This window comes from Rhinichthys klamathensis, unplaced genomic scaffold (genome assembly GCF_029890125.1).
Source record: "Rhinichthys klamathensis goyatoka isolate OS25496 unplaced genomic scaffold, OSU_Roscu_1.1 h1tg000436l_1, whole genome shotgun sequence".
In the NCBI taxonomy this organism is placed as follows: domain Eukaryota; kingdom Metazoa; phylum Chordata; class Actinopteri; order Cypriniformes; family Leuciscidae; genus Rhinichthys; species Rhinichthys klamathensis.
This window is the reverse complement of record NW_026606932.1, coordinates 470,438-491,700: the sequence shown is the minus strand read 5'-3', so window position 1 is coordinate 491,700 and position 21,263 is coordinate 470,438. Positions and strand designations below refer to the sequence as shown.

Sequence of the window (21,263 nt, the reverse complement as noted above, 5' to 3'; positions counted from 1 at the left end):
GTTAGCTAAAAATGTATTAATTTAGACAATGTAATATTTTAAGGCAGAAGCAATGAGCTCATTGAAGTAATGAATACTTGACTGTTAACAAATGATTATGACATATAGTAGATTGACATTTTTTTCTTAAACATTGTATTATTGTACATAGTAGTATTAATTTTGAACAACTATGAAAGTTAGTATTATTACACTGTAAATGGACAGGACCTGAGTTAATGGATATATTTAATCTAGCTAGTAGGCAGCCTGTGTATAAATTGGGTGTGGAAACCAATAAAACAAATTCATATAATGCTAATAGTTAGTTCATGTTAGTTAATACATTAACTAATGTTAACAAACACATTACTGTAAAGTGTTACCAAAACTTGTTCACATACTTTGGCAAGTCAAGGCAAATGTATTCATTAAGCACATTTCATCCTCTGTTTTAGCATGTGAAACACTGAATAATAGTAATAATAATCACATAGAAAAATAAAATAAAAGACAAATCTCAATTTTACAATAATTTAAGTATAAAGAATAATATTAGGGGGGAAAATGCAGTATAATTTTTGCAATCACATGCATATAACAAAGTTATATTAAAGTGTTAAGTAGCGTAGGTCCACTTTTTCACAGAAATTAATTGGTGTAAAACTAGTATCCAGTAAATGTGTGCATAATTTCTAGACATTCAGTGCCTGATTAATGTAATACAAAATTAATTATATTTTTTTTCACTTGTGTATATAGATTTTTTATTTTTTTTGCAAATACCATTTGGTTATACATTGGTAACATCGTACAATCTCATTTGTTAACATTAGTTAATGCATTAGCTAACATGAACTAATAAGCAATGCTTTTTTTTAATCTTTGTTATAGTTAGTTAATTGTTTATGTTGGTTCACAGTGGATTAACATTTACTAATATGTTTTTAATATAAGGTTTAAAAAATATATCAGTTGATGTTAGTTGAGACATTCACTAGGAATTAATAAATGTGCAAGTATTATGTATTGTTAAATTTAAACTAATTTTAATCAAATGAGAAGTTAGAAAAGTGTTACCTTTATATTTAATGTAGTGGCGTTCATACATTTTGGATGAACCATACCTGTTGTTCCGCCTTCTGTCATCATGAACCTAAAGTATGAAACCAAATGATCAAAAATGCAACGACTCGGAATGACCAATCCTGTGTGAAGTGCACAGAAAGTGAAAGTTCCCCTGGAGGCAGGAGGGGGCGGGGCCTCAGGTGAGAGGAGGCGGGGAAGCCTAGAGATGGGGGCGTGGCTTTGAGTGAGTGTGTAAAGAGAGTAAATATTTTTCAGGACTGGTGGAACCTGTCCGTCTGCTTCACCGGAGACACAGTGCGACTCAGCCTGAAGTGTAGGACACACAAAGAACAGCAGAGAGAACACAAACACATTTACCAGCAAGGGAAACCAGACAGAAAGCTGGACTGAGAGACGGTCTGTGCGTAGACCTCAGGATTGGACAGACAACATGCGCATCGGGAACTGCTGTGTTTGTTTATGTGACAGGTGCGTCAGTGTGTTTGTGTTTGAATGAGGTGTGTGTGTTTCTGAGGACATTTAATGGGTAGAAGCATCCTGGATATGGGGGGATGTCAGAGTTACAGTAGCTCTGATGAAGAGGATGTCAGCGCTCTGAAGGCAAACCACACCAGCATCAGCCTGTTCAAAGTGTGAGTATATACTTTACTCCCTGTCTAGTGTGTGTTAAGGTAAAGTAAGGAATGTACACATCAGACGAATGCCTGCTGAAGCGATAAGCACTAGCATTCCTTCAGAAAAAGAATGTTTGTTCAGTAGTTTCAGCTGTGCAGCGTGTTGGAGAGGATCTCAAAGTCAAAGGAAACTTCCACAAGCCCATGTGTTTGTGTGTTAAAACATGGACCCCGTGCAGAAGGGTTTATGGGTAAACACACCTGCTGCAGCCCGTGTATTTACATATTGCGTACCTGCGCATGAGTACAACTGGGCGTTTTGGGGAAAAATGCATTGCTAATATCAACGCTGCCTAAAATCAACACTTTATCCTTCATATAAGCATTAAATACATCAAATAGTCCATGTACCATGGTTCTGTAGGGGTAATACTGTGGTATATTGATATAGTCATATGCTATTTTCATATACAATAATACAGTTACATGCAACTCCAAGATAAGGATATTACCACAGTACATGCCCAAAACCATGGTAGATACATTACCCAGTACTTGTTGATACTATTATTAGTATAAATAACTGCAAAATTAGAAATATGTGACTGTTTGTGAATATTTGTTAATATTTTAAATATGTGGGACAAGGAAATGCTAAAAATAACTAACAAATTGTTTTTGTTGTTTGTGAGTTTTCACTAATGCGCGCCTAAACTTAAAATAACAGAAAACTTCTGTAATATTTATGAAAACAGCCATATGTACATTAAAACATGAAAACAGCAACAAACTTTCAACAAAACAATGTCAATTCTACTAAATCATTTAAAATGTAAAAAAAAATACTTTAACTGATCAAATATGAAAGCCAATATTAAGGAAATATGGGCATTTGAATCATTTTACTGTACAGTACAAGAGGTTATAAGACCTGTATTCTTTATCTGTGCATGTTTTTTTGTTTCATTTTTAGTTAACTAAAGAAAAACTAGTAAACAAAATAACACTGTAAACCGATGATGAGATGTGATGGAGGTGATGCCTGGGGGATCTTGCTGAGGTTTGCAAAACAAAAAACTATAAGCCGAGTTGTTGATTTAGATAACTCAACAGGGTGTGATGAGAATCTCAAAAAAAGATTAAAAAGTGCATGTTCTGTTTCTTTAAAATAAATGCCACCTGCTTTGATATTCTGTTTCTAATAGCATTTTGGCATTTCATTTACACAACAACAGCGTTTTGGGGGCCTGAAAATGTAAACTTTTGAAAACAGGTTTCAAAGTGCAAGTGTTTGAAAACAACACGGTTATTGTCTCCAGGTTAACTACAAAAACTCGAATTTGTGAAAACTGTGACGTCATGTTCAGTCTATAGGCCCGTATTGTTTCTTTATAAAGTGATATCGCCAACTACTGGCCTGGCAGCATAATAGATTGTTTTTAGTCGTTTTTCCGCAGATCCGTGTGTGAACTGGGATCGTTTTGACAATTTGTGTCATCTGTATGTGTAAAATGCAAAGGAAAAACTTTTACGTTTTTAGTATAGCGTTGTCGCGTAAATCTACCCAAATAGTGGCATAAGTATCCAGATTCATTTTGGGGCCACCATATGGAAGATATTCCACCCCACAGCTTGTGTTTTAATCAGTCAGGGACAAGGCCACACACACTATCAGTTATTTCAAGGCTGAACTGGGACTGGGAGGTCTGTATTCTCTCTATGTACACACACTCTAGGTCAGCTCGCTCCCTCACTCCAACGTGTGTGTGGTTTATCTCATTTGCATGAAGGAAAATTAGGGCTGTCTACAGGAAGCAGCACTCTTTCCAGTGTTAATATGCTGATTGCTCACTAATGCTGTCGGAAAACAAGAACAAGCGAACACAAACCCCTTCAGTACATACAGTAATGGACTAGCCCCATGTGCACACACGACAAACTAAACTAAACTACATCCCTGTGTGTCCTTGTGTAACGTCACACAGTGTTTTCACAAATATTTCGCTATTTGCTCAGCAGAATAACTATTTAAACACAAATTAACTGGCAGACAAGCTCGCTGTAAAATAATTCTCATTGCCAAGTCAGCCAGGCACATAGCCATTTATATAAATCAACACATTTCAAATGAGTATTGAATAAAATCAAATAAAAACATGAACATGCAAATTTAACATGAAACGAAAAGTGACCTTATTTGACCCTCCATTCCTAGTTATACTGTGCGCAAGTCATAAGTGAACTTCATAAAAATGTAATAAATTCTCAATGAATATTCTGTTGACTGTGTGTGTGTGTGTGTACAGAAAGAATAACAGTCTGCATATAGTCCCGTCTGCTGAGGTCAAACCTTACCTAAAAGATCACTTCCTGTCCAGACGCATCACTGACATCGACCTTTTAACCCTCTCTGCCCTGCCGCACGGCCTAGACCAGCAGGAGTGGATAGCAACAAACAGTGAGTATTCAAAAAAAATGAAATAATAAAGAAATAATGTATATTTGTATACCCCTTCACTACATAAAGTACTGAATATATATATATGAGATATACATAATTAAGACATTTACAGTTAAACGGTGATCACAAACATCTAAAAAATGATGACACACTCAAAAGTGTCATCTGTGTGAGCAAATCAGGGCTGAAACAATACACTAGAGAGGGAAACATTTCAAATATTTCTTAACATGTGTACAGTATAGTGTTCAGTAATGCATGAGGAATGCTGGGAATGTGTTGGGCAAGGCTGGCATAACTGCAATGGCTGGTCTATAGTTTAACTTATTCTGACCAGGAACTACCCACTTAAAAAGGACTATGTGATTAACATGTAAAATGACAAACCACAGCTTGCTTGTTTATGTGACCAAACAACATACATCAGATAGTTCAGCAGTGGTCTGTGGGTTTGCCAACTTCTTTTTTTGCTCTTTAAATGTGTAAATGTGTGTAAACTCAATCTTACCATCTCTCTCAGCTGTGTCGTTTTTCCAGCACACTACACTGTTCTTCAGCGCTCTGTCTGATTATTGCTCAACGATAACGTGTCCAGCAGCCAACAGCCAAGGAAACATGTGAGCAGAACACACACTTCATTTCAGCTAGTTAAACGAGAAAAACATGAGTCACATCTTAAATAAAGGATTAAGTGAGACATATATACCCTTACAAAATAATTTGCCATGATAACCATAGTTTAATAATGGTGAACAATACAAAATTACAACGGTTTACAATAGTAGCTCTGAAGTCACTTTGCTATTTTGGTGGAATATATACTGTAAAACAAAGGCAGTTGTCTTAAAAGATTTCACATTAAAATCAGTATTTTATCAAATTTTGTTATATACAAACAAAGTTATAAAATACTGAAAACAAAGCAGGAAAAGTCATTTTCTGACAGGACACAAAATGATATACATTTATATAATAGTGTAATTAGTTTTGTTTTCAGCTCTTGTGCCTTGTCAACTTTATTTACTTTTTAATACATTTTTCTATAATAATGACATAATATGATTATTGTTTATTCTTCTAAACAAATAAGGTGGAGGAAATGTGCAACACTGTTGTGGTTATTATCACTGAAAAACTTCAATATGAGTCGTCAAGCTTGCATGCACAGATCATATCAACACCCAATGATGACAATCAACAAACATGATTTCAGATGGTATAAAAATATTAGATAACAAGTACTGTAGCTTTGTTATCACAAACCAAACAAAGACAGCGAAATATGCATGTGACAATATGCATGTGTCTGTTGACATCACACTATATACAGTTAATATTTAAATATTAAAGAGATTATTGTGATAATAACATAATTAGTGATTCTTAAGTGAATCACAGTAAATAGTAACTTCATTATAAACTGTATAAATACTACTGTATTTTTTATAGTGCGTGGTTACCATTGCAATTTTTGTTAGGGATCCTTCATAATGAGTTGTTTATGTTTGTGTGTTTCCAGCCTATATGAATGGACAGATGAACAGGGGAAGAAACTGAAGTGTTCAGCTCCGGTCTACATCGATTACGCCATGTCCTACATCCAGGAGATACTCGCTGATGAACGCGTGTTTCCCACCAAGGCTGGTATGTAGAAGTTTCAAAAGTTTACAGAGCCTTAGCACCAATGAGCTGAAAATGATCTGTGTGTGTGACTGTATATCTGTGTGTGTTTAGGGTCATCATTCCCTCCTGGGTTCATCTTCTTGATTCAGAAGGTCTTTGTGATGCTCTTCCGTATGCTGGCTCACCTGTTCAGCACTCATTACCAGGAGGCAATCGCCGTGGAGTTACACCCGCAGCTCAACACGCTCTTCACACACTTCATCACCTTCAGCCACACGTTCAGACTGCTGGACCCCTCAGAGACAGCTCCAATCGATGAGATCATCGCCCTGCTCACTCACTGAAACGCATGGAAAGTAACACAAAAGTACACGTCATTAGACCTTGAATCACAAATGTGATACTCTGTCGCTTCGTGGACCCAACGGACTGAAAGTCCTCATCAAATGCACTATTTTGGACAGTGATAGTTACATGAAGAATCCCTTCAATGTTTTGACCCAGTAGAAACAGAATGTGTAAATCAACTTCTTCAGCTCAGACTGAGCTCTGATTGAACAGTGCAGCTGATCCCGCCTATGAGGGATTTTTTTTTAACTGTGAACATGGGCAATTTTCTCTTGGCCAGTGGCCACATGGCCTTTCACCGAGATGCAATTTCTGGCAATCCGCACTGGGAGCTTTCAATTGTGCTTTGCAAATTATGGCCACGTTCCCTCTAGATGTGTTTGTCAGTCACACAGATTGAAAAAGAAAAACAGAAAGGAGAACAAATAGCTTTTCTAAAAGATACACTACCGTTCAGAAGTTTAGGGTCACTATCTATTTATTTTTTAAATAAATAAATTACTTTTACTCATCAGGGATGCATTCATTTGTTCCACATATATAAATGTTCCACATGGTTTATATTGCAAATAAATTTACAAATTTTATTTTGAACTTTCTACTCATCAAAGAATCCTGAAAAATATTAAACATCACAACAAAAATATTAAGCAGCACGATAGCATTTTCGGCATTAATAGTAATTTACTATTTGTTTCTTGAGCATATTAGAATGATTTCTGAAGGATCATGTGACACTGAAGACTGGAATAATGATGCTGAAAAAAACAGCTTTGCATCACAGGAATAAATGACATTTTTAAATAAATTAAAACTGATTTTTAAAATTGTAATAATCTTTCACAATATTACCGTGTTAATGTACTAATTTAAAAAAAAATCGTACTGACCCAAAACATTTAAACGGTTTTGAATGAGAAACTCCCCCGGTTTGACAGACGAGGCTTTAAGTCTAGTCACAGACTAAAATGCATTATTGAGCTGTTTTACCTGAAAGCAACTTGCACTGTCATATCTTAAAATAACGTCAGTGCAATTGTTTTTGTCTCATGATGCACACCAGTAGGCCTAATGTTTTTTTGTTTGTTTTTCTAAGGCACGTTTATAAAAGCAATTCAAATGTTCTAATTGAACTAAGGCCTACCTAATCCTTACTTGGGGATCATGCCATGTCTGTGAAACCGGGCCTTTATGTTTTAGAATCTTTTTTTTGTTGTTGTTGTCCATAATGCTTTTTGGGACGGCCATGACCACAATCAAATGCTTCATTATGTCCAGATTATATCAGGTCCTTACCAGATGCAACGTAATAATGCTACAAACGAAAAGCGTAACCTGCGCGTAAACTTTTTTTCGGTCGCATGGTTATTTCTTTAGCTCCGCCCGCTGGTCTATATACGGATCATGCAGTTAGCCAACGCCATGTACTATTTATTGATGCAGAAACAGTAATGGCGATACACATAGGCCTACCTGAATATCAAATCAAATATGTCAGATTGGCTGCGCAGCATTTTCGCTTCCATGGTGGACCGACAGATGACTGCAAGTCGCTGTAAACGCATCCCATGTGAGCAGTCGACAGCAAGCATAACGGGGTATTTATCACCTGGTTCTGAATCATTCACAAACCTCATTTCACACATATCACCTCTGTTGACTCATCAATTCAGATTATAATTCTGACTTGAACAATTACTTTATTCACACAAAAATCTTCTAGAGAATGATACTGTGAAGAGAATAACATAGTATCCTACTGTTGATTGTCTTACGGGGTCAGTGCTGATTTCTTCTGAATACTGCTGTTGAAACATGAGGATTGGAGGGAGAACATATATTTCTCCGCTACCCCAAGCATTCATAAATGAACAGCCCTGAGGATATCTGAAATATACACATAATACACACACACACACACAGTGGAGAGCTGGTCGTACTCGTTCCCAAGAGAAATTAGATCCCTTTACTCACACAAATATCACATTCAGCCATTGTCATGGATCAGTGTATTTATTACTTTGTAATATTATTTTTTTTTACTATAAGGAACTACATTTTGGGATAACAGACTGTTACATATTTCTCAAAAACAAAATAGACTACCCTATTATTCAGTATGCAAAATGTTTTAAACAGAAGCATGCTAGACTGTTGTCACATGATCTATCCACTTTACATGTTTGCAATTCCAGTACGTGAATTAATATCAGCTATTTTGCATTTTCAATCCATGTTTGTTCAAAAATAAGTTCACTTTTGGAAGTTCATTTAAATAATGAGTCAAAAAAAAAGTAAGGCATGTTGCATTGTGGGATACTGCCCTTTGAAATGTGCTCTGATGTATACTGCACATTTAGGCTAATGTAGAATGATATCCATTCATGTGTGTCTACTTTGTATAATATGTGAATTTTCTCTGTAGTATATAGTGTGTATCAACGTAGGCCTATGCTATTTCAAACATTGATGGAACAACACATGCACTCTGTACTGTACTTATAACAGGTTTGATTTGAAATACCATATACTCTTACTAGATATGCTATTCCAAATTCAACCTTTGTGTCAAAGCATTGAGTAAACATAAATGTGTTTCTCCAGCAGGGGACAGCAAAGGAAAGACGGTTTTTGCAGAACACTATAGAGTTATAGATTTAAAACACACTCACACACCTATTTAATCAAAATAAGAGTCGACTCCAAAGGGCTGTTAACACTGCGTTGTGAAACCTTATGAAACAGTGTTTGGATAAGAATTTGAAATAAAGCCCTTTGACCATTAAAACTTCTCATAAATGCACAGATGTGATTGGTTGATTCTTCTTTCAGTGGGCACCTGCTGTTAAGCCAAGATTGGAGGAGTGAACGGGGTGAGTGGGTGTGTGTAGTACAGTAAAGTACAGTAGCTGTGTTCATTAGACTGCTGTGTGAGAGGCTGAAATGACTGTAAGTGCTTTACTGGACTGATACAGTAGTGGCCAAAAGTGATGTCCGGAGGGAATATTTGTAAGTTCCTGCAAGTTCCATTCCATCAAAATGTGAGGAATTTTTTTTTTTTTTTTAAATATGGGGGAAGACCAAAACACTAAACTTGTAACTACAGCTACAGGTTTTATGCAAGAAAGCATAAAGACCACTTTTAGCCACTACTGTATATCATGTGCATGTTTAAAATGGTGTTGAATCAGAGGTACTTCAAACTAAATATTGTTTGAGCAGTTTTATTTTTTCTATTCATTTTATGTGAGGTTTGCAACCAACATTAGGGACCGTCTAAAAATACAGTTTAAAAAAATGACTTTTTATTTTTTTCTAGCAATAAACAGACATTAAAAAAATGCAAATATAGTATAAAAACAGCACAATAATGTTAACAGGGTTAATTTCACATTTATTTGTAGCGCTATTCACAATATATATATCATTAATTAAGAGTATTCTGTTCTCAGAGGTGACTGTGTCAAAGTAATGTTCATATGGCAGAAATGTACAGTTCTAAGACCATACAGATCATTAGCTAACATCATGCACGTATTATTCATTAATGCAGAAACAGTAATGAGCATGTTAAAGCAATGATTACATGTGGTGGTCATAATGATTACAACACATCTGTCTATGGCCTAACTGGTGACCAAATGTTGATTTATTGTTATTGATAAATTAATATTTTCTGCAAATTAAAAAAAACTTTGATACTTTTTTTCTTACAATAACATTTGGTTGAATGGTCGAGCTTGATCAATGCGCCAATATTAATGATTTTTTAAATCAGAAAATTCACAATTACGTATAACACAATTACGTAGTGACAATGTCCAGAAACTGTGTTGCTCATTTTAATTAATTAAACTGAACAACAGGCAAAAATCCCTTTTCAAGCGCATTACTTGTCTTTACTCAGTACTGTAGAAAGGGGTCAAAACTGGATTTGTGTCTGCTTTAAAAAAAAATCCTATCTGGGGTGAAAATAGGAAACCTATCACTGAGAGAGATCAGAGATGAATTAAGCTATCACCTGAATTTAATTTGGCACAATATACTACTTGAATTCTACAATATGCTTTTAATAGGATTATAATAATACTGTGATGAGTTTCTTATAACAGTGGATGATAGTACAATGAATAATGAAGAGAAGAGAGACACTTGGACACACACACAAATATACACTTACACACACAAGCAGGCTGCTCTGTCTGAGCGAACTGAGGCATGAATGCAAACGTATCCTGTTGCTGTCTGACCCATGACGCAAAACACACACACACACACACACACACACACGCACTGAAGGCTAATGGTAAAAGTGTATGGTTTGTTTGTACTGAAAATAAAAGCCACAAAAGTAACAATTAATAATGCAAAAACAATATAAGACCATTTTCCTTTTTGATTCACAGAAGAAATAATTCATCTATTTACATTAAGCTGATAAAGTAACTTTTTCAAATAATGAGACACCCAAAGTTTATGACATCATTTATGAGACTGAGGTGTAATAAACATCCTATAAGCTCTTAAACACACAGACATGTGTGCCTCTTAACACACTGGCACAAAAACAAACCTGACCTTTATAACACTGCATTATAAAAGAATAATGCAAAAAAGACCATACAAAAACTTTAGTGCTCTTTTACAATTTAGATTACTTCTAAAATCACACTATAAGGTCAAGGTTTAACTATAAAATGACCTTAAACAACAAATCTATAGTATAGATCGACAACAAAGATCCCAAAACACACTAGCATCATCAGTAAATCTCTCTCTCTCTCTCTCTCTCTCTCTCTCTCTCTCTCTCACTCACACTCTCACACACACACACGGAGTCTCAGACTGACTCTCATTAACATTAACCGAACTGTTGTTAATGCTCTCTAAAATCCTCTTTAAAAGGGCACAGGACACAGTGAGCTCGATTAAACCAAACACGCTCTCCTTGTCTCTGACCTTTAAAATGAGCCACTATGTCACACCTGACAGCACAATTATATTTTTATATCATGACACAGTATAAAGGCTTGAAGCTAAACACTTCAACAAGAAACAGTATTTCCCTCAAGTGTTCCTATAAAGAGCCTTATGTTCCTATAATATAATTTACTTGCAAAAGAAAAAAGGCCATATAGGCAATTTAAAACAGATTTTAAAAGTCAAATCCTCCCATAAATAAATATATATATATCCTCCCAAAAGCCAGCTAGTAAATAAATAAATATTAAATATATTTAATACATATTTATTTATTTTAGTAATATATTTCAAGTAGTAGGCCTATTTATTAAATATTGCACTGTTTTGTGCATTATAAATAGGGCAAATTATACAAAGATTTTTTTACATTTTATCCTATACTATATATAAAATGATGGATATACTATCATTCAACCTTAATTTCTTAATATAAGTCATATATTTATAAACTATTTTGATACATTTTATTCAGCATTTTATTCTTCAACACACTCACCACAATTTTAAGATTTAAAATTAATATCAAGAAAAGTAACACTGTTAAAAGAACTAATATACATTTTAAAAGCTATAGTCTTACATGTACATGTGTTTTAAATGAGAAAAAATACGTAGTCTAATAATATTAGCATATTGGCCACACCCCCAGTTATTTTGGAATGACAGAAAACACTGAAGGATGTGCTCTTTAAAAACACGACAAACAGCGGCATGTGGTCTCAGAAATATTTATTGAAAACACACCGTTTATTGCAGTGATGCGAAATGAACTGGTGGCTCTAAGGAGGATATTCAATCATAATAATAATGGTAACTAAGGCTGAACCGCATGTGGAGTTTCAGTTATCCCGTGTCTCCTCCCTCTCAGTATTTAAGAATCTGCTCCATCCATGAGCCAGTAGGCTACTGAAAGTTTCTCCAGCCACACAAATCAAAGTCCTTCACTCACACACCGCGTGATGAACGGGATACCTCCCCACATTAACGTGTCTATTAAAGTAGGGAGTTAATAAGAGTCTTCTCTGTTTAAACGTAACTTTCCATTAAATGTAGATCATCTTACTGATCTGACGAACTTTGTAAGTAGCCTTAAATGACTGTCTCGTCTGTTCTCCTCCACAGGCAGCAGCGCGTCTCTATAAGAGCTGAGGAACATCATCGAGTCGGACTGTAGAGCACAACACACTCCTATCATGAAAACACTGCTGCTCGTGTGTGTGTTTCTGCTGCCTCTGCAAACACTCGCGCTGCCGCTGCGCAACAGGTGAGAGACGCGTGGGACACCGGCGCCGCCCGGGCACTTGTGATGATGCCATCATCATCATCAGAATCAATACACCATGCTGTTAATATTATATATTAGTTATATATATATATATTATATTAATATAGCCTATATATTATAGTCCATTTCCTGGGTGTTTAATATCATGATTAAGGAAGGTTTAATATCCAAAGTTAAGAAAGGTTCGTTTAGTGCTCGTGCGCGCGTTGATTAGGCTACCAAAAATATTTGTAAATAATTTAATCTTTAATAAAACACAATTGTTCATGTATGTTCAGAGTGCATTAACTAGGTTAACAGATACAACTTTTGATTTTAAAATATTAAAAATATCATTAGATAAATTAGATAGCTAAATAAATGCTGTATGTTCATTAGTTCACATTAGTGTTATCAAAATAAACTTCACTCATTGCCTATAAAACATCTCATTGCCTATAAATAGAAAATGTAGACATTACATAGATTGCTAAAGTTATATACATATCCTAATTCAACTTTACCTTTAGCAATCTATGTAATGTCATGGCAAGCCATTTTAACATTCATAATCTAGCATATTTATTAGTAATACTTTTTTTTAATTGCTTGCTTTATTTTGTTCCTTCAATTTCACTACTACTAAAAAATATATAGAAAGCAACTTGTAACTAGTAGCCCTATTACAAAATGTTTTGTACAATTGTGATACTGATGTCTCGTACAAAAAAAAGCTGAATACATACTATTGCTATATACACTGTAAAAATTAGTTAGTTATCGCAACATTTTTCTTACTTAGATAATGTGGTTCTAATAAAATAATATTTTGAGTTTGTATTTATTAAACCAATCTCATTTATTGTATAAAAATGTTGAGTTCATTGACATAAAAAATGTAGGTTAAGACAACCAAGTAACTTACAGTTAAACAATTATTTTTTACAGTGTTATACATAGTTGCTATTGAGATAGTGACTAGTACATTAGGTAGTTAAGAGTATATAATGAATAAGAAAAAGTGAGTAATTGAATAGTCACATTTAGTATCTAAAGAATTGGTACTAAATAAATTGTTAGTTTTAAAGAATGGATGTTAAAATGGCTTGCCACATGTGTGTGTGTGTGTGTGGACGGGTGTGACCTGTAGTTCTCTATGAGATAGTGTGTGTCACTTGACTGTCTACATTTGGCACAGAGAGCTTAAGAGAGACGTGCCACCTGTAACGTAGTTTCTCAGATTTCCCCATCGTGACCGCTTAGTCATGATAGGGATCGGGCTATTCCTAACTCTGATTTGCAACATGAAAGATCTTTTAACACAATCCACATACCTCCTAAAGTGTTGCATTAAATTGCATTACTTCTAAATTGTGTTAAAATATCAAGTGGCATTAATTAAAAAAAATCACAAAATAATGTTTCAGGTTTTAAACGATAAAACAGACATAATAATAGAAATTCTGCAAATTCGACACACCGAGTATTTGGACACTGACTTTTTGTTTTGTTTTGGGGGTTTTTGTTAGAGGAACTGACTTCATACATCCACTAAAAAGCACTACAACACAGCTACTTAAAAGTATTAGCTAAAATGTTTAGATTCCAAAAAAAAAAAGCCCTACCATATTTGTTAACAGGTGTTACTTGGTTTTATATTTTAATGGTGTCGCTTAGTTTGCAAGGTCTTTTTGGGGGCCACTTCACCTATTGGTTTGGGTTTTGTAATTACGCCACTCGTGAACAGTCTCAGTGGCGCCCCCTCCTGGTGGGATGAGGCAGTTTACTCCACTGTGGCCTTCAAAAGTGAAACAAGCTTACAGAATAAATGTGAACACGCAGTGTGTGCCTAATGTGAGAAAAGGTCATACAGACCGTATGAGGTCACAAACAAACAGTGATTTAAGACTTTAATGTTCAACTGGAAATTAAATCCTCTTTTAGTCACACATTCACACAAGGGCATAATGAATTTACGTAAGGTGGGTTTAAGCAGTTTTACCCCAAATTAGCCCCTCTGGCTCTGTTTTTAAAAATGTGCCTCTCAACGAGTGGATTGCAACATCATTCTTAACAGTTTGTTAGATTAAGATGGATATTTGTGCATGATAACATCTCTCGCAGGCCCCATGCGGGGCACTAACGTGGGAACGCTTCTGAATCTTTCTCTCTCTCTCAACCTAAAGCTTTCAGACTTCCTCCTCCTAGTCTTCCACAAAGCAGAATAAAACCACACAATACGTCTCCTCTTCTTCCTCTGTCTCTCCTCTTTAATCCAAGAGACACTTCACCCAGCTGTCTTCCATATTCACAGACCCGTGTGTGTGTGTGTGTGTGTGTGTGTGTGTGTGTGTGTGTGTGTGTGTGTGTGTGTGTGTGTGTGTGTGTGTGTGTGTGTGTGTGTGTGTGTGTGTGTGTGTGTGTGTGTGTGTGTGTGTGTGTGTGTGTGTGTGTGTGTGTGTGTAATTTAGCACCTGAGACTGAAGTGTATGAATGGAGCAGTGAAACAGTAGGACTTTAGCTTTGGGCAGAGGCTTAGAAGGGCTTATGCTGGGACAGGGTGATTGAGTAACGGTGCTGGGCTGCTGCTCTCTGGACCGATTTCAATTCAGAAGATCTTTATGATGCAGGATTTTCTTATCTAATCATGGGCAACTGCAAGAAAGGATGTTAAACAAATTAAGATAAGAAGCCGATTTCATCACGATGATACAAAGTAAACTAATTACTGATTGAATACAAATTTGAAACGTGAATAATGCTTACCTGTGCAAAAGTTGCCACCAGCAGGGTTGTGCGCCATTCAGTATGTAATTGAGAATGTCTTTGAATTTCTAAATTTGAATTAATTTTGAAGTTTGAAATTGAATTTTCAAATTTAAAAAGGAGTTTTGGGAAAGAACTAAAAGAAATACAATTTAAAAAATCAGATAGACTGATAGAACAACAGACAGATAGATAGACAGAGAGAGAAAGACATACATACATTGATTGATAGACAGACGATAGATAGCTGGACACTCACAGACAGACAGACAGATAGATAGAACAACAGACAGATAGAATGATAGACAGAAAAAGATAGAATAACTGATAGATAGCTAGACAGATAGAATAATAGACTGACAGACAGACAGATAGAATGACAGGAATGCAGTAGTAGATTTGAAAAGAACTCAAATTCAATTAAAAAAAATCAGATAGACTGATAGAACAACAGACAGATAGACAGAATGATTGATAGAATGACAGACCTATAGAACAATAGATAGCTAAGACAGACAGACAGATAGAATGAAAACGCCAGCTATTCAGACACTGCCCGCAGTAGCGCTCGTGCGGTAGAAGAGAATTTAAATCTTGCAATAAATGATCTACTATTTCCCAATTATATTATATACAATTACACTTAACCCAAGTTTAGCTAGTCAGCATCTTCCCATTAGCCCCTACTGGTAGATGTTATAACTACACCATCTGCCACCTAAAATATTCTTTATACATTGACAAAATGAGCTCTGTATTCTAACAGGGAGCAACACATAAATTGCTAGTATTTCATTAGTATTAGACTACCGTTAAAAATATTCGGTTCAGTAAGTACCATTTTTTTAATGCTTTTATCCTCAAGGCTGCATTTGATCAAAATTACAGTAAAAAGGTGATATTATCAAATGTTATTACAAATTGAAAGAACTATTTTAATATGTTTTAAATTGTAATTTATTCCTGTGATGGCACAGCTGAATTTTTAGCATCATTACTCCAGTCTTCAGTGTCACATGATCCTTCAGAAATCATTCTAATATGCTGGTTTGCTACTCAATTTATTTTTATTATACATTTATTATTATGTTGTATGGAAGCTTATTTCCACCACAGAATAAAAAATAAAAAAGGTAACTGCGATTTTCTCACAATTCCGACTTTTTTCTTACACAATTGCGATTTTAATTGTGTGTTATAAAGTCAGAATTGTGGGATGTAAAGTCGCAGTTTTGTGTTATAAAGTCAGAATTGCAAGATATAAGCTCAAATTTGCGTTAAGTCAGAATTGCGAGATATAAACTCACAATTTGAGCTTATATCTTGCAATTCTGACTTTATAACACACAATTGCGACTTTACATCTCACAATTCTGACTTTATTTCTCAGAATTGCGTGATATAAACTCGCAATTGACATATAAAAAGTCACAATTATCTTTTAAAATGTTTTATTCTGTGGCGGAAACAAGCTTCCATAATGCTGAAAACAGTTGTGCTGCATAATATTTTTGTAGAAACCTTGATACACAACCTTGTTGAATAAAACTATAAAAGTGTTAATTTCTTTAAGTAATTTCTAAGTGTACAGAAAACTAACAGGTATAGTATTATGGACCTCAAACCAAGAGCTAAACAAAGGTTTACACTAAATGCTCCTTATGACCGGAAACTGCTGAGAGACACAGTGATCGAAACAAGAGATTTTGTACATGTGTGTGTTCTATTACTGCCAGTCAAGACTAATCCTGTTCAGAAACATTCTGATTAGGATTAGAATTTAAGAGTAAAGTTTTGCACTATCCCCCACTAATGCACAACATAAACTGACTCACAGCCTATAACACCCAGTGAAAATTACACATAGATACATACAGATACTCAGGTTCCATGCTTACAATTGTCACGGGTGGTGTATGGCAGGAATCACGAGGAGACGAGGAACTCCAATAAACTTTACTATAAATCAAAACAACAAACAGGTACAGGCAGACAGAGCGGATGCAAACACCAGGTAACATTGACGAGAACCGACCAAGACAGACTGAACAGAGAGAACTAAATACAGATACAAACGACCACTAACGAGGTGAGGACAGGTGACACAGATGATTAAGACGATGAACAGGTGGATGATTGAGGGAGTGAATTCAGGTGTGGAGACAAGAAGGATTCTGGGGAGGGTAGTGCAGACTAAGACAGACAGGTGCAGACGATGACTGTGACAACAATATTAAAAAAATAAATATATATTATAAACTATATATAAACCATTTAAAAAAATAATCTAAATGGATACAAATATATACTGTATATTTTATATATATATACTGTATATATAAAATAAATACTGTAATCATTCAGGAAAACTGCATCAAACATTTCCTAAAAAGAAAATCTCAAATAATCGCCTTCATCTGCAAGTTTGGCAGACATGTAAAACTGGGTGGCATGAAGGGTGTTGGTGCCAGTTTATTTATGAGCAAGAAAAATCAAAGCACAACTCAAAGGTGACTTTGCACTTTTCAGAGAACTTGTACATCTAAATGAAATCATTTGGCCCTGTTCTGTCCAGATCATGTGAACAGTATAACCCTGCTGCTATTTGGGTTTTGCAATTCACGGGAACACTTTAGGAAGAGTAATACAAATTATATTTATTTCTTAACTTATCAAAGCAACCATCTCAAGGCTTATATTAGTTATGTGACAGTTAAAGAAATAAGTAATCCATTCTTAAAGACCTGACTTTCCAAACAATGGAAAACATTGTGGCTCTGAGACGCTTTCAAAACATTGGTTCGTTTGGACGACCCGACATGCGAGCGTCTGGCTCAACCAATTCCAATGGGATTACCTGTCTGGCTGAACAATAGCAGATGTTTGGAAAATTCATTTCGAGAGAAAAAAAATAGGTTACACTTTATTTTAATAAAGGTAACGTACAGTAGTTACATTGTACTTACATTAGTACTGAGTAATATTAACTAACTACATGTACGGTACTAGAGTTACGATTAGGGTTTGGTTTAATTGGTTACTTGTAATTATGCATAATTTACTGTTATTACTATAGTAAGTGCATGTAGTAACGTGTAACTACGTCACTTTAAAAAACAAAGTGTTACCAAAAATGTAGGCTGCTATCGACACAGAAAGGATAAACTTCACCTTGAAGAACTAAATCTCATTTACAAATAAAATAAGAAAATGAATAGCAAATATAGGGCCCAAAATTCCATCATGACAGTGTATACAATTCATGTGGAACGATCCTCAGTCTATTCATTTTTAACCCCTCCTTCTCGTTTCTCAGATTTGACTGAGATTCCAACAAAAAAACAACGAATGCTCTGAATGTCTGCTGCGAGCGAGACAGAAGACAGGAAAGAGTAGCACGTGAAGGAGTGTGTGTCCTAGAGTGAGGGAATATCAGTGCATGCCACACATAACTTGGACTACAGCCAGAGAAACACTCGATTAATACCAGGCCTCAAATACTCCACCTAAAATGCTGCCAAGCCTCTAATTTAACACTAAAGTGATGCTCAAACTACAAAATGTGAATGTCTGAATGATGTATTTTAAATAGATTTGGTCAGTGCATGCATGTGCTCCACTGGTGGTCAACCAAATTATTTCTCTTTCTCCCACCAGATTGAGTTTTCCAAGTAAGCCTGGGAAGCTTCCAGAATCAGGAGGTGGTATCGCCAAGGAAACCATCACTATTCCTTCAATAGCTTCAAATGCCGGGGCAAGAGAGCGCCGTGCGGTCTGGAGGGCCCTCCTGCATAAAGGACCCCCGTCGAGACAGGCCAACACACCGGCCAATCAAAACAGCAGCGCTCAGGGACATTTCCGGGAGCGTCGGCATGTCCTCAGAGGGTCACGCAGTCGCCAGCAGGGTCAGCTGATGCGTGTGGGATGCGTTCTCGGCACTTGCCAGGTACAGAACCTCAGCCACCGTCTCTACCAGCTGAACAGCCAAAGCGGGCGGCAAGAGTCGCCAATCAATCCCAGAAGTCCACATAGTTATGGATAAGACTATGACTGACCACACACTAAAAACCTTTCCAAAAATGTGACAACAGAAGCCAACAGACACCAGCGGGCAACAAACTCAACAACTGGAGTAATTGGTTTACGGTGGTCCTGTCCTGTCATGAGAATTCAAATTCTCTTGAGTTCTTGAAATAAAACAGTTCAATGTGCTATGTAGTTTCAGAACTCAAGACTTCTTCCCAAAAAGAAAGGATGTATTGAAACTGAGCCGCAAAAATGACTCGTTCTAAACTTCTCAAATGTCATCGATGAAAACATTAACATACAGTATGATCACCAACATTTACATGCAAACGTCTATGTAATGTTCAGAAACTTGGCCTGGCCATTCATAAGGAGTAATAAGGGGATGTAAGAAACTACATCACTACTACTCCTAAAAACCAGAAGAACTAACGATAAGTGTAAAATGAGGGAGAGTTTGACAAACCTTGTGCTGTTCATGACTGGGTATAACACCTATGCTCTGCAAATATGTCTGAAGGAACTCAAGAAAAGAGTGACGTTTTTTTATTTTTTAAACAATGTCCTTGATCATTTCAGTCTTAATTGAACAGTTCGAGTGCCACATTTCAGCACAGATTGTTTGGTGAATCTCATTAATGTCTTAAAGTAGTGCAACTTTGTGAAGAGGCCGTTTCTGATGGAGCAGCCAACAGAAAACACACAAAAAAGCTTGTGGACCTCAGGGAAGAGAATAATGTTGCATTCTCTTGTAAAGAGAAAGTCTTAATGTTTGCCGCTGTTATTTCCCACTTTTATAATTGATGCCCTCCTGTAATGAAATGATTTGCACCTTCATTGTCTTTACAGTAATCCCACACTGTTTGAGAAGATTGTCATCTCTTTCTCTGTCCCTCTGACCTGAGACAAATCGCCCTTGACTGAGCCAACTAAAGCCGAACAGAGCTTAAACGTGAGCATCTTAAGAGAAAACATCCCGTATTAGAACACTTAATCTATGCTCAAATATCTATGGGTTTCACTGCATTAGATAAAATATCAAACCAAGAGGCATTTCTTTAAAAGAAAGAAAATAATAGTTAGGTTTTAAATGATTTTTTAGTCACCCTAATGTCTCAAACCTGATCACCTAATGGTCGATTGATGATTATTGGTCATGTCACAGTGACAATCTTGACGTGTTGCATCTAAAGGCCCCATATTTTAATGGACACGGACAGCAGAGGGCTATTTTCTCAGTGAATAACTTAATTCAAGCTGTTTAAAGAGCCACACAAGATGGTTAAAATAATAAAAATGCCTCAGAAATTGCAGTTAGTTCTGAGGAAAGCTCAGAATTTGCTTGCAGTAACCATTCGGTATGATATTTTATCAACTTATACGATGAAACTCTCAGATTTTTAATGCCATTAGCGCCACCAAATGCAAAAATAGTAACCGTTTTTGTACGGGTTTCCGGAACAATCCTCCCATCAGCCATTAGTTGGACAAACAGAACCAAACTCCCACCAATGTCAACGTGTTGGGCTGCTCAAACCAACAGAGTAATGCTACAAGCGTCACAGACCCACACTGTTTACACTCTTCGGGGAAATAAAGCCGTCTCTGCACTAGGACTTGAGAAAGTATTTTCACTTTGAAAAATAACACATAGCTGCTTTATGTGTCCGCATACCTTTTGGGACCACTGTATATTCCCATTTAAACTTTTAAAACATCAAATCTTCATCCAGAAAGCTTTCAAACCTTCAACACCGTCTGATCATGTACGTTGCACATGCCAGTCTCAAAGCATAAAATCACAAATACAAATAAAACATGGATGACAACTTTAAACAACACTCTCTGGGCAAACAAGAGTGCACACACACACACACACACCATCAGTTTGTCAGTGCGTCAGTGGTGGAATGTTTGCTATCCTCATGTTCACATTTAGGTCAAATGCTACTATTAAACATAAAGCACTTTAAAAGCAACATGATCGATCACCTTCTTTAATGCCATTGACTTGAATGGAAGAGATGCTATTTAATTCTAAGTTAACAAAAGCTTTTGAGTTGTAAATATTTTACAAGAGTGTAATGATTGAATGTTTGTAGTTGTGAGT

General features: G+C 35.9%; 2 protein-coding genes across 2 annotated transcripts; both read left to right on the top strand.

Moving 5' to 3' along the window:
* The first annotated feature begins 1,312 nt into the window (after positions 1-1,312).
* LOC130071308 (MOB kinase activator 2) lies at positions 1,313-6,434 on the top strand. Its single transcript, XM_056236021.1, has 5 exons — positions 1,313-1,700; positions 3,989-4,140; positions 4,664-4,760; positions 5,663-5,787; positions 5,878-6,434. Exons 1-5 carry the CDS (start codon positions 1,591-1,593, stop codon positions 6,108-6,110), a joined length of 717 nt encoding a protein of 238 aa, XP_056091996.1. The 5' UTR covers positions 1,313-1,590; the 3' UTR covers positions 6,111-6,434.
* A 5,575-nt stretch (positions 6,435-12,009) lies between these two features.
* On the top strand, positions 12,010-19,242 carry adm2b (adrenomedullin 2b). Its single transcript, XM_056235988.1, has 3 exons — positions 12,010-12,095; positions 12,220-12,361; positions 18,785-19,242. Exons 2-3 carry the CDS (start codon positions 12,291-12,293, stop codon positions 19,167-19,169), a joined length of 456 nt encoding a protein of 151 aa, XP_056091963.1. The 5' UTR covers positions 12,010-12,095; positions 12,220-12,290; the 3' UTR covers positions 19,170-19,242.
* The last annotated feature ends 2,021 nt before the right edge of the window (positions 19,243-21,263 follow it).

What these genes read in the sequence shown, in the direction of transcription:
- adm2b (XM_056235988.1), top strand. Translation starts at nt 12,291, where the DNA reads ATGAAAACACTGCTGCTCGTGTGTGTGTTTCTGCTGCCTCTGCAAACA. An exon ending in GCGCTGCCGCTGCGCAACAG is followed by an intron (nt 12,362 to 18,784) that starts GTGAGAGACGCG and finishes TTCTCCCACCAG; the next exon opens with ATTGAGTTTTCCAAGTAAGC.
- LOC130071308 (XM_056236021.1), top strand. Translation starts at nt 1,591, where the DNA reads ATGGGTAGAAGCATCCTGGATATGGGGGGATGTCAGAGTTACAGTAGC. An exon ending in GCCAACAGCCAAGGAAACAT is followed by an intron (nt 4,761 to 5,662) that starts GTGAGCAGAACA and finishes GTGTGTTTCCAG; the next exon opens with CCTATATGAATGGACAGATG. An exon ending in CGTGTTTCCCACCAAGGCTG is followed by an intron (nt 5,788 to 5,877) that starts GTATGTAGAAGT and finishes GTGTGTGTTTAG; the next exon opens with GGTCATCATTCCCTCCTGGG.